Source organism: Clupea harengus, chromosome 13, assembly GCF_900700415.2.
Source record: "Clupea harengus chromosome 13, Ch_v2.0.2, whole genome shotgun sequence".
NCBI classification, from domain to species: domain Eukaryota; kingdom Metazoa; phylum Chordata; class Actinopteri; order Clupeiformes; family Clupeidae; genus Clupea; species Clupea harengus.
The window spans coordinates 5,037,426-5,051,678 of record NC_045164.1 but is presented as its reverse complement, the minus strand read 5'-3'; the positions used below and the strand labels follow the sequence as shown (position 1 = coordinate 5,051,678).

The window sequence follows — 14,253 nt, the reverse complement described above, 5'->3', positions numbered from 1 at the left end:
CTCATTTCATACAAATAGCAGAAACTGTATAGTCAGACAAGTAGCCTAAAAACTTTGTGACTATAATAGACTCCTACAGATAGTGTTATCTCAAATTCACAGTGCGATCATCAGTCTCTGTAACAGCTTTACTCTTCTTCCCCTCATTGCACATTAAGGAGAATTAATCTCACGTATTAGACAAATCTTTCACTCTTTTCTCATTCAGGCATCTCACCTGGCGTATGTAGTAACCATGTGCCAGGAGCCATATGGCAACCAAACCTGTCGTTCTGCTGATTGACGACTGACTCGAGTAGGACTTTTATTCATGCAAGTTTTACCGGAAATGGTGTAATGCGCTGCACGACCAGGCTCCACCTTCCACTCTAAAATAGTTAATTTAGCTAGCTAGCTTCATTCTTTCTTTTAGATTAGATTAATTATGTTCTTATTCCGCGGTTTGTGGTATTTACTAACCACGTTTTAGTAAAAATCGACTCGAAAGGTTTGTAAAAATATTACTTGCACGTTCTTTTGGGCCAAAAATGGCTCGAATTAGGTGACGGGAAACGTGTAGTATTTATCGTGGAAACGCTTTGCATCGGCTACAGTTTAGCTTACACTCTGCTTTAAAAAAAAAAAAAATGAAGAACAAACCGGCAGCCAAGACCCGCCATGTAGTTGCCTGGATCAACAAAGCGGAGTGGGACCAAGTGTTGGACTATCTGTATTCAAAGGATGCTGCCTTACAGAATTATGCACTACAGCGAATATCTGCGTGGAAGGGAAGGTGAGTTTGTATCCTAGCCAGCTGACTCCACCATTAGCCGTCCTATCTGCATGTGGAAATAATGTTGTGCCTCTTCTTTAACGTTATCAAATATTATATACGTTTGTTGGTAAAATGTCGACATTGATTGTATGTGCTTCAGGAGACAGGAAATCGATAGATGAAAGTGTTGTGTCAAATAACTTGACGTCAGTTACTTAGCTATTTGTTTTTTATTCTTAGCTAGTCAACCGAGCAAGCGTGTCTGTCGTGTGTCAAACGTTGCGTCTGAGACGCCAGATCATGACAAACAATACGTTAACCAAAATCGAACTCAGCTAAAACGCAGCTTCTTGTCAGCCATGCCAATACATAGCTTTGAGGATACAGCATCTGTTATTTTTATTTATCTGTCAGGTTTGGACATAACACTCCAGTTGCAGTAGAGAGCACCGCTGATCTTGTGCGATGCCAAGTCCTGGACAGTTCAGGGCAACTGGACTCTGATGACCTCGTGTTGCTTTATGGAATGGCTCTTGTGAGGTGGGATGTGATTTTAAATCCACATACACTATCTCACTAACACGTCTTAATAAGCTATTTAATATTAGGCTACTGGTTCTTACCTTCACCTCGTGTTTTCTCCCATCTGACAAATAATAACCATTTGCTCTGTCAGGTTTGTCAATCTTATTACAGAACGGAGACAGGGACGAGTAGCCAAACCTCTTAGACGCCTGGCCGGTAATGTAAGTCATAGCATTTTCAAATGTTATATTAATTGTTATATTAATATTACATTATATCACTTATGGCACTACATAACTGTTATTCTAAATCACTGATATGCCAATGCTCTAAACCAGTGGTTCTTAACCTTATTGGAGGTACTGAACCCTGCAAGCTTCATCAGTGCATTCACCGAACCCTTCGTAATTGGAAAAATAAAATATGATTTCTTCAAAACATAGGTATATATAAAAACGGCCCGACATTGCTAGTGTGAACCGGGCTATACTGTGTGTGTCTTGACCCCTGCCGAACCCCTGAGAGTGACTCAACGAACCCAGGTTAAGAACCACTGCTCTAAACATTGAAAACATGTCACCTTTTATTTTCTAGATGAACATTCCAGAATGGATTGTAAACCTTAGACATGACATTACTCATCGACGGCTTCCAACACTCAAATGGTGCCGGAAAGGTGGGTATGAGTTTTAGGAAAATGTACAAGTTGTGTGTTATTTTGATGAGTCATCAGGGGTATATATTGAGAGTTGACTACAACCATTGATACATGCCCATTTCTGTGTAAATACATTCTGTGTCGATGTATACATTCCTGAGCTCAACGTTAAAGCTTATGTCAACCATGTAATTTAAGCATATACAATTACATTCTCATCTGTAATTTCTTTTTGCCTGTCCCAGGCTGTGCTTTTGTGCTTCAGTGGCTCCAGCAGGAGTACTGGTCCAGACAGCTGGGCAGTCGGCTGTCGGAGGACTGGGACTCTGAGTCTGAAGAGGAGGAAGATGAAGAGACCTGGGCACGAAGACGAGAGGAAGACCTCCTCACCCAACAGAAAGAGACCGAGAACCACAGTAAGTGCCTGAGGGAGGCCTTCTGTTTTCAATATAATCAGCGTCCCCTATCTTTTCCTAGCAAATGTGGAAGCGTTTTTATCGGCAAGGGAAAACTGGAGAAAGATAGGTGATTCCTTCGATTGTAGAAAAACCTGAAGAGTTTAGGTGGGTGGTACAATTCCACATTGAATGACCATTGAAGGACAGGTTTCAGAGCTTAGAGAAATAATTGTTAAGGCTATCAGTACTATTGATAAGACATTCTTGTCTGGTAAATTGAAATTATGGTGCTTGTAATTTGGGCTTTTGCCATGTGTAAGTTGGGGTATGAAGTTGCTTGTTCAGAGGTGGAGAAATTTGAGAGAGTCATGAATAAGGTGGTTAAGAAATGGCTTGGGATACCACGTTGTCGAAGTACTGTAGCTTTGTATGGAAAAGGAATTTTAGAGTTGTGCCCAGTTTTGTTGAGGAGTTCAAATGTGTTAAGACCAGCCTGGAGATGACTTTGTCACAGTCTAAGGATCCAGTAGTCAAGAACACTGCTCCAACGATAAAAACAGGGAAGAAGTGGAATTCATAATATTTATGTGACGGTTGGAATGCATGGTGTAAGGCTACATTGCCGGAGAGGAGGCAGACGGTAACTGGCTTTGTTCACAAGCAAGAAGAGGAAAACGGACAAGCAGCAGCGCCCTCTCAAGGACAGTGGATGAACTGCCATGGTATTGAGATGAGGAAGATCAGCTGAAGAGAACTCTGGACTAACCGCATTAAAAATGATTGTTGGAGCCCAACTCCGTAGAACCTCAGTCAGTGGCTGGGTTAAGATGGAAACAGCAAGTTGTGTTTGAGTGGTGGCTCATTAAAACATATTCTGTCTGGGTGTAAAACTAGCCTGACCCAGAATAGCTACACATGGACACATACAGTGGGGAAAATAAGTATTTGAACCCCTGCCGATTTCGCAAGTTTGGCCAAAGAAATGTGTGATCTATAATTGTAATGGTAGGTGTATTTTAACAGTGAGAAGTAGAATATCAACAAACAAATCCAGAAAACTGCATTTTATAACATTTATGACTATTTGTATTTGATGCAGAAAATAAGTATTTGAACCCCTAAGCAAACAGCAAGAATTCTGGCTCCCAATGACCAGTTATGTGCCCAAGAAGCACACAGATTAGTCCTCATTAGGCCTAACAAGGTACACCTGATCTCAACTGGTGACGTGTATAAAAGAAACCTGTCCAAAGAATCATACTTCACACCTTCAACCTCACCATTATGGGCAAGACCAAAGAGTTGACCAAGGACGTCAGAGATAAGATTGTAGACCTGCACAAGGCTGGAATGGGTTACAAGAAGATAAAGTATACGGAACTGGTAGTGGAAGCAAGGTTGGCAAGCACACACAAGACCAGTGGAGATGGGTGTTAGAGGCTTTGTACCCAAATCAACCACAACACCTCTGTTGATTTTGGTTTTTTTAGGGACGGACACTCAAAAGAGCTTTACAGGAGTTGTCTTTGGTTGTGGCTAAGGCACTCACAGACTACTTGGGGTCGTGAATTAACTTGAACTAACACTGACATATGTGAAATCTTGTAGTGGCATGTCAAATGAATTGATAATATGTGTCATAGACCAGTTGATCAAACCAATGACTATTGGGGTTTGGCGATAAATACCTGAAGGTTCTCCTTGGAAAAGAATTTATCCTCATATAAATCTTTAGTGTTAATGCACCAATCCAAGTAAACCAATATTAATACATCATTGCGATAGTAGCAGCTTTAACCCATTCCATTATGTTCACAAGCCCTGAAATGTAGCAGTCTGATAATGAGTATTACCATGGTCACCTTTACAAAAACAAATCATGAAAAATCTTCTGAACAATCACTGGTCATTTACTGTAACCTGTTATAAACATAAAATGGCCAGCCCACATTTGCACAAAGGGTGAGCTGAAAATAAGCATATACTGTGGCAATTCCTAAAGTCTGTATTATCTTTCTCAACACTCCAGAAAAAGCCAGAGAACTGCTGATCTCCTATGAAAAGGAACGCTTTCAGGTACATTTCTAAGTCTGTTACTTTACGCCCTCAGACTGCATGTAGTGTGCTTACAACAGTCATGGAAATATATGCTGAACTTACTCGGCCTAATACATAATGGTTGCTTGGGTTGCAGATGTACGAGGAGTGGCTGAAGCGCGGCTCACCACATGGGGCATGGCTGGAGCCCAGCGCTGACCTTAGCTGGAACTTGAAGCAAATCAAGCTGTTTGCAACAGAATCAAGGTCTGTGAATTATTTGGCAACTTTTGTTTGTAGCTGTCTTGCTCTTGAAACTGGTATTACATTTTGTAAATATTTTTTTTTTTTACTTTTAGAGAGATCTTTACTGATACATTGGTTCAGGATGGATTTCTTATACCTACTCAAGAACAGCTGGAATCCCTGGATATAGATCCAACAGGTGAATATTGTCCATGGCTTATGGCCTCTGCTCTGCAGCAATTTTCAATAATGGTTACAGCTGACACAAGTGTCTGCACAGAAACACTAACTAAAACATTTCTTAGCATTGTGTTTCTTTTCTCTATAAATGTATGTGTGCGTCTTTGTGTCTCTCACCAACAGGATGTTATGATCCACTGAGACCGTGTGTTCCACGTGTGTTCCTGCAGTTCTGGCTTCCCCTGCTGAAGGGCTTGAACAGGGTAACCTTCATCCGCCGGGTCCTTGAAAAGCTATTTGCTGAGCTCTCGGCCGAGCCAGATCCCCACAGGAGCTTTTACCTCTCCGCGTGGATCTCAGAGGTTGTGCTCTGCAACAGCAAGAGTAAGATCATCATCATCATCATCATCATCACATACTGATAATGAGTTGTATAGCTGCAGACACAGATTAATCCACACATGTTTCTAAATATACATTAGAGTTTCAGTCCAGTGTAAAGATTTCAGTCCAATCACTGTGAATGTATTTGCAGTTTTACAGTTGTCACATAGAACTCGTATGTTAATTCGGATTCTATTCGGATAATTGGCGTACTTCCTTGAGATTTAATTTACATTCCTCAATTGTATTTGTATGACGACAATTGTATGACACCAAAAGATGTAGAGACCTTTAAGATTATATCGAATTTGAACATGATGTATCAGGCAGGCATCCACTTTGCTGATGTTATAATTAATGTGACTTTCTTTTCGCTGATATGTTGCATTTTTCTTTCCCCATTGTACTCTTTGGATTTGATCAGGTTTATTTAAAGTGAAGAAGAAATCCCAAATGATGGAGCTCTTTGTGAACAGAATGCAGCTTGGGTGGCAGCAACTTCTAACGACATGTTTAAATTCTCCGTGCGCTGCTACTCCCTACCTTTTACAACTGTGAGTGGAATCTCTCTCTCGCTCTGACAGAAAATCACACACACACACACACACACACACTTTGATATGTAGTGTCTTATAACACTATTTTGGTCTCTCTCTCTCTCTCTTACACAAACATACATACCCCTACTTTTCATTGGTGTGGTACAGTTTACTGTGCATGACTCTAATTTGTCCCGTCTTCTTCGGACCCTATGTGTCAGGTTACTAAAAGACATGGACGAGCCTCCACCACCAGATACACAGGAAAAGCTGCTCCGCCTGTCCAGCATCTACACACAGGGAGAGTACCACGACACCCACGGCCAGCCCGACCCTTCCAAACACGTTTACACTCTGCAAAACCTGAAGGAGAAGCTCAGGAGAGATGGTAACTCCGCCCATGGGTTGGGCCCAGGGTTGTCACTGTCCTATCGCAGTGCCTCCTCTGCCCAGAGCCTTCCCACTGAGGACCTGCAGGAGAAGTTGAGTGCCAGTGTCCTAGAGCAGAGACAGGCAGCTTTGCGTGGGTCACCGTGGCAGGTGTGCACAGGTGAGTGATTACAGCTTCACAGACAGACAATACGCTAATGTTGCCTTTATATGCATTGCTTCATGCTGTTTGGTCAATGTGTCTGTCTAGATAAAGTCCCCTGGAAATTTTACCCACTGGGAAAGGTTCCTGGCCAGTCGGAGGACCCTTCATGTTTAATGGTAGAGACGTACTCTACAGTCACCGTCTTTGACCAGCAGGTTGAGCTCGATAAAACTCCCCAACACCATTTGAATCCAAGGTAAAATTGCTTGAATGGAGTGTGCTTGAAATTGATACCTAAAAATCAGTGTGTGCTAAACTAACTAAATCTTTTTTACTTTGTTTCTCCCTTGAAGTATTCACAGCCAGAACAGAGCAGGTTCTGACGGACAGCTTTGGAGCCTTGCAGAACTGAACAAACTCAAATCTGGACTGAAGCTGTTTTGATTGTAATTTCCTAACCTTGCCAGGCTTTACTTGTACATATTTTTGACTGAAAACGGTGGAGTCTGTAAGACTTGAACTCTTACAGGCTTCCTTTGATTCATAAAATAAATTTCATTTTCCAGTTTTGACTTATTGTTTATTCTAATTGTTTTGATTCATATTTGACACCCCAGTGAGCAATTCTCAGGCAAGGATTACACTTAAAGTGATAAACCCAAGAAAGCAATGCTTAATATAAGCGTAAGTAGACTAATGTCTTGTTGCAAAATGATCCGAAATATTAAATAACATAATTACTAGGGTAATGTTATATCAGAGGCTATATATAGACTGCTAATATTTCATTGGAAGTCATAGCTTACAAGCTGGAGAAATCAAACTAAGAGTTGCCTACAGGTTGCTGGCTCCATCTCAACATACTAGGCTATTGCCACAAAACCTCCAGCTACCTCAAACACTGATAACAACCCATGCATTCGAGAGAAATAGTCTAAGCAGTGTGCCAAAATTGAACCTTTTCTTGGAGCCAGAGAATTTGTAATAGGGGCTCTGTTGAAGCAGTGGTCAAAGGAGGCTTCGAATGTAGAAAATCATGGTTGTAATACAGTGGTGTGGTAAGGCCATGCAGAGAGGCCTGTGTGCAGAGATGAAGGTCAGGCCAAACAGAGAGGCTTGTTTTCTAAAACCATGACCACACAGTTTACACAGGTGCAAGCCTTCAGATGCAGCCAAATATTAATTAAAAGGTTTAGGCATTAGGGATGCGGAATACATCAATGATAAGGTAGAACTTCCCAAGACAGAGCCCTGATATAACCGAGAGGGGTGAAACTACTGAGAAGGACATAGCTGCTCATTAAAAGTCAGCATCTTGAAAGGTGCTTGGGCAATAGTGAGCAGAATATTCTGATTGCTTCAAACTAGGATACATTTGGGTTTTTTGATTGGTAAAGCATAGTGACGAAATATACCATTTAAAAAGTTAGTGCGTTGGTTTTTTGACTGAGCTGCTCCATGGACCTAGCCTGGATACCAGACCGAACTTAGCCCCGCCCACAACATTTGAAGTCGGGAAGTTCGGTCTGGTGTCGCTCCGTTGGGGAGAAATTATCTCTGGACAGAAATCGCCGGACCAATCAAATTGTCAAGGCGGGCTTTATACGATGATGGACAGATGATCAACAGTAACGTAATCAACACACGGGTTGAATTCGTTTTCAACAAACATGGCTGCCGCTGGAGAGCTGAAATGTATAAATTCGAGTCCATTTAGACATTGACAGTGCATTCATTTTGAAAGAGGAACAGAGAAACGCGATCAAGGCATTTGTCAATCGAAAATATGTTTTTGCCTTCCTTCCTACGGGATCCGGTAAAAGTTTAATTTATCAGCTGGCCCTGGTCACATACTACCTTGTTCAGATTGGTTGTAGGCAACCAATTGAGCGAAGAGGCATTTTTTCTCCTGGTTCGGTTGAAACACGCCCCATAATCACAGCCCAATGGAGTGGTCTCAGACTCATATTCTGACTAGAATTATGAGTATGTGTGAGGGACCGGGCAGTCACCCCACGTTATTTTGGGAGGTGACTGGACTGGGTGATGTTGTTGGGAAGAAGGGTGCAGGAGATGGTGGCTTGTATACAAAAATATATTCTTATTTATTTCCCTGGGGATTCTTTCAGATCAACCCCGAAACAGGTCTATACAATAAACAAACACATTTATAAATACAAAAGATGGCCGCACTCAAAGTGCTACAGACATAAGGAGAACGAGGCATATCATAGAGACTGCTAGGCACAGACTAACTGTTCACAGGTCACATGGACCATATTCAACAGACAGGTTCAGAAGGAACATTCAATACACCAAGCACAGGTTCAGGAGGAACACATTGACGAAAGCACAGGTTCAGGAGGAACACATTGATGAAGCACAGGTTCAGGAGGAACACATTGACAAAGCACAGGTTCAGAAGGAACCTCTTCACAGCACCAGTTAGTATCTACACAGCTAGATACAATTACACTTCACCTCACAGCAAGTAAGTGTTTTCCACGCAAACACCTTTCACAGTCTCTCTCATGCCTGTTCGTTAAGTTCTCCCATGGCCATCTCCAGTGGTAAGAAAAGTCTCCCCTCTTGGAACATGAGGCGCCCTTTAAATAGGGGCCGCCAGCTGAGTTCACTTGAGCCAATTTGGCCTCCCGGGTCCAGCCACTATGGTAGGGGAGCCCGGATCCAACCATTGTGGCGGGGGAGTCCACACTCCTCATGAGACGTGAGAAGGGGAAGAAAATGTCACTTTCTCACAGTATGACATCGTCAGGCTACCATGGACCACCACTCCGATTGAATTAAAAGTCTGCAGGATTCGGTCTTCTGACTCTGATTGAATATTAACTCTAAGATTTGAAAACAGTATCCGGCATACTGAAATATAGGATTTCCACCACTGCAAAGTAAATTAAAAACAGCGCACTGTGCATGTTGTGCACTAATTGTAGGATGTGTAGTGCGTGTTCGTTTACTAAAAAGTTAACCGCTTCACCTCCAGACCCTTGTTCCCGTTAATTTAGTTTCGGCTGGTGGAAGAGCCTGGCAGGGTAAAGGTACAGTATTTATACCATTTATTGTCTATCATGGCAGAGGCGACGAAAAAACCAAGGAAGAAGTTGTCGGAGGATAGGAAGAGAGAAAGATAAAGTAACCGAGCAAGTCAGATGCCGAGCTGGCCTTCTTTCTCTCGGACTAATAATAATGTATTAGCTGTCTTGCTATGTCTTGTGTTGCTTGCATGTTGTTTAGCTGTGTTAGGAAAGTTGTAAACTCGCCAGTTTTCATCATAAACATCCTGCTAATGTTTTTTTTATGACAGCATTCGATGTAGGCTATAACCTTATTGGTTTCATCCCTGTCTCATAGATATTTGTAGTTTTCCCAGATGCCCAAAGTCATCGACCTGTCCTGACTCAGGCTAGCATCCAAATAAATGAATCTCACGTCAAAAGGTTTGATCAGTCTTCCTCAATCTCAAACCAGACTTGGAAGTTTGCAACCTTGAAAACCTAAGTCAGCTAGCTTGAAATGAATTACACTGTCCAATGTATATTAAGCATGTTGCCAACAACAATGTATTAGATAACTCATACTCATACGCTTAGAAAACTGAAAACACTAGCAGTTTTTCAGCTAAATTAAAAATGTGTCATTATTTTTTTGTTTTGTTCTCAGCTTGTCAACACATATTTGTGTACACTGTCCATTAGGGGGTCTCCAAGCACGATTTGTATTTACGACAGTGGTGTCTCAATAGCAACAAAAATACCAATTCTCCCGGAATGGGGCTTTAACTTTGAAAAGAAAAGCGTAGACTGTACCAAACCAGCTAAAGCAAATTATTCTTTGCTTTCTCCATAGGACTGCCCAGAGAGTCAAAGACTGAGGCTGAACCAACATCAGGGTGTGGAGGAGTGCATGACTGCCAAAATCGCACACTGTAATCAAAGGAAATTAATATAGATGTTACAAAGCAACATAGAAGAGTGGTTCATGCTACGTGTGGACATACAACAAGTAAGGATGAAGCAGCCATATAGCCATAGCGCCTCAACCCCATCACCACAACCAAAACTTAAACAAGAGCCAGATTTAGATCCATATTTTCTCTCACTTGAGTTCCCCTTCGAGAGAATCTGTAATACATCGAGATGATCAGAAGATGAAGTTTTCTTTTGGACCTCAAATCAGAGATTAAGTCTGAACTGTCCACTGAGGAACATATTTATTTTGATGTTGCTGAGATGATTGTGGACCCGTTCAAAGACTGTTTGGTCAAACCTGAGAATGAGCAAGTACACAACCATGATATTCCAGAACACTCAGAAGAAAGTCTGCTGTATCCACAAGCAAAAGATCACCACAACAATTCTGAGGCGTTGGTGCTTAATGAGCCTGAAGGATTAAATCAGGAAGGCCACGTTTGCCATCTTCTGAAGTATAGAATCCAAGTGCAAAAGAGACATGTGAAACATCAACAACATAGTGAGAAAGAAACTTGTGAAGGCAGAAAGTGTAAAACCTGTAACGCAAAGACAAAACCGAAAAATCTCTGCTTGTTTTGTGGTAATATCTTCGCTAACTCCGGCGGTTTGCGGGTTCATATGCAGATACACACCAGGGAGGAGCCGTACATCTGCCCCACCTGTGGTAAAGCGTTTGAACGCTCCGACTGGCTAAAAGATCACACAAGGATCCACACAGGTCAACAAAAGCTGTCCAAAATGCAGAGATTCCCCTGCAGCAAGTGTGACGAGACCTTTTCTCAGGCCTGTAAACTTCGATACCACATGTGCCGACACACAGGGAAAAGGCTGAATGCTTAATACCTGTGTCAGAAAAGCTTCATCCATGTCAATGGAATTTACATTTTACATTTACATTTTACATTTAGATATTTAGCAGACGCTTTTGTCCAAAGCGACGTACAAGGGAGAGAACAGTCAAGCTAAGAGCAATAAAAAAAGCATGGTGTAACAATAAATACTACTTTACATGAGAATTAGAAAAACAACAACCTAGAAAAGAGGAAAAAGAAGTGCAGGAATGTAACTGCTGAAGTGCAAGTTAAGCGCTAGTCAGGTGCCAGTTAGGAGGGGAGGTGCTCTCTGAAGAGTTGGGTCTTCAAAAGCTTCTTGAAGGTAGAGAGGGACGCCCCTGCTCTGGTAGTACTAGGCAGTTCGTTCCACCAACGTGGAACTACAAATGAAAATAGTCTGGATTGCCGTGCTTGCACGGACGGCAGTGCCAAACGACGCTCACTAGACGAGCGCAGCGTCCTGGGTGTAACATTTGCCCTTACAAGAGCATTTAGGTAGGTGGGAGCAGAACCAGTAAGCACTCTGTAGGCAAGCATAAGTGACTTGAACTTAATGCGAGCAGCTACTGGCAGCCAGTGGAGCTCGATGAGTAGCGGGGTGACGTGTGCCCTTTTCGGTTGGTTGAACACCAGACGCGCCGCCGCGTTCTGGATCATCTGTAGTGGTTTCACCACGCAAGCCGGCAGGCCCATTAGGAGGGCGTTGCAGTAGTCAAGGCGGGAGCTCACCAAGGTTTGCACCAGCAGCTGGGTGGCATACTGGGTTAGGTACGGCCTGATTTTGCGGATGTTGTATAGCGCAAAGCGGCACGACCTGGAGACAGAGGCGATGTGGGCCGTGAAGGTCAGTTGGTCATCAATAATGACCCAGAGGTTTCTTGCTGTTTTGGATGGAGCAAGAGATAAAGAGTCAGTATTGATCTTGATGTTGTGGTGGATGACCTGTTTGGCTGGGAAGACCATCAGTTCCGTTTTGGCCAGGTTCAGCTGAAGGTGGTGATTTTTCATCCATGTGGATATATCAGCGAGACAGTCCGAAATCCGCGCCGAGACCGTGGTGTCCTCAGGAGGGAAAGACAGAAACAGTTGAGTATCATCGGCATAACAGTGGTAGGAAAAACCATGCGAGCGGATGATAGGGCCCAACGAGGTGGTGTAAATGGCAAAGAGAAGTGGTCCCATCACCGAGCCTTGGGGCACCCCAGTGGGGAATGAACCAGCACATTAAGGGCCACTCATACATCAGGCCTTTTGTTTGTACTGAGTGTGGAAATGGCTTCCATCGCTGGGGGACACTACAGAAACACCAGTGTATCCACACAGGCGAGCGGCCATACATCTGTCCAGAATGTGGGAAAGCTTTACGGTTTAAATACTGTTTAACCAGGCACATGAAGACCCACAAAAAATGAACTTTTAACCCTTAACGGAAAATACGGTAGACCTCTGTGAGAGTATTAAACAGTGAGTATTTGATCTGTATTAGAGTCGTTGGTCTGTGTGACGGTCGTGGTGCGACTGCACATGAACTGCACACTTCTGCCCCATAGCGACCACTAGCGCACCCAACAGACATGGTTTGCACACACAGGCACACACAAACACTCATACCACTGATTACAATTTGATCCTCCCTCAGTGAAACTGCTAATTGCCCAGACTGGCAGGGGGGACTTCTAAAATGGTCTGGGCCAGACCACTTGGATAAGGTGGCTTTTAACAAACCTTTGAGACATTTTTATGTATTGCATAGTTATTTCTTTGATTGATGATAGTGGGCAAATACTATGTTTGTGTCTCAGGGTCTGGTTTGTCATTGTTGTATTGTTTGGTTTTTGTGTCTACCCCGGTGTGTGGAAATGGTGCTGGCCGCCATGTATATATGTTCAGTGTTCTGTCTAGTTTAGGAGGCTTGTCATATCAGGTATGTGTTTCGCTGTGGACCCTTTTGACTGCTGAGTTTTGACCTCACCCCATTTAGAGGCTAAGCAGGTATTTTTAATTGAGCTTTGTTACTGCTGAATATTGTCCTCTACCCCATTTAGAGGCGGAGCAGGTGATATGCCTGGAGACTGTTGCTGTTTGTCGTCTTATAATTGAGATGCTTAGCAGGGGGGTATTCGTCGTAGCTCGCTAAGCGGTTTAGCGAGCTAATTTTCAGGCTAAGATAAAAAAACGCCCCTCTTTTTGGTTCGTGGAAGCAACTTTTGATAAATCACCATAGTTACATATCGATTAGCACTAACCTGCTCCAGGGCAGGCTAACTTAAGTGTAGCTGGATAAGCTTGCCACACCCCCGGAAAAAGGAGGGATCCCATTGACCAAGGACTGATATTAGAGTTAGATTAGCGGAGGGAGAGAGTTCTTTGCGATCGCCAAGATCCATTATTCTTGTATGAGCGCTACCGATTCAGCCGACAAGGAATCATTAATTTACAAGACCTTCTCGAGTCATTTATTGCAAACACCACAGTCGAACATTGACTGTCTTGCGCTTTTTTGCGAGTGGTACATTTTTGTAGTGTCGGTAATGCGGAGAACAAAGCACTCATAATTATATGAGTGTTATTAGTACACCATAGCATATCATTATTGTAGAAAATGATTAAGGTGGACTCATGATAAGAATAGAGAGAAATACAGACAATTTATTTTCACTGCTTTAATTTATTGCATTTGTTATTAATACATTTAGTCATTTAACAGACGCTTTTATTCAAAGCGACTTCCAAGGAAATGTAAAACTACATTGAGGAAGGAGGTGAGAGGATTTGAACCAGCAACCATGCAGTTTCAAACCGGTAGAGGAAACCTCTGTACCAGTGGACACTTGCCATCAGATACTCATACACAGATATCAGCCTATAAACATCCCAACACACCTTGCTCTCACAGCGGTGGTGGTGTTGAATTTTGCCATGATTATGGTCTTGTATTCTTCATAAGCGTTCATGTTCATCTCCTACTCGCCAGCGGAGAAAAAAAGAGCCCTTTTCTTTGAGTTTAGAACCATTATACCGTTAGAAAATCATGGTTTTGGTGATCGACCTTTCCTGCCTTTTGAAGTAGGACGTGCACGCGCAAATGCCATGATAACTTTAGCCTGGTTGAAATTAACCACATGATTAGGATGCGGATCAGCCGTTAACGAACCGATATTTGCTGTTCTCA

General features: G+C 42.7%; 1 protein-coding gene across 1 annotated transcript; it reads left to right on the top strand.

The window, feature by feature from the left end:
* The first annotated feature begins 318 nt into the window (after nt 1–318).
* Nucleotides 319–6,828, top strand: las1l (LAS1 like ribosome biogenesis factor). Its single transcript, XM_012817106.3, has 13 exons — nt 319–772; nt 1,169–1,294; nt 1,431–1,500; nt 1,874–1,955; nt 2,183–2,353; nt 4,365–4,411; nt 4,530–4,639; nt 4,732–4,817; nt 4,982–5,182; nt 5,607–5,736; nt 5,943–6,271; nt 6,362–6,512; nt 6,610–6,828. The coding sequence occupies exons 1-13, from the start codon at nt 627–629 to the stop codon at nt 6,698–6,700; spliced, it is 1,740 nt and encodes a 579-aa protein (XP_012672560.2). The 5' UTR covers nt 319–626; the 3' UTR covers nt 6,701–6,828.
* Nucleotides 6,829–14,253: the final 7,425 nt, after the last annotated feature.

Coding starts and splice junctions, on each gene's coding strand:
- las1l (XM_012817106.3), top strand. CDS start 627: ATGAAGAACAAACCGGCAGCCAAGACCCGCCATGTAGTTGCCTGGATC. Junction 4,818..4,981: donor CCTGGATATAGATCCAACAG/GTGAATATTGTC, acceptor TCTCACCAACAG/GATGTTATGATCCACTGAGA. Junction 5,737..5,942: donor ACTCCCTACCTTTTACAACT/GTGAGTGGAATC, acceptor CCTATGTGTCAG/GTTACTAAAAGACATGGACG.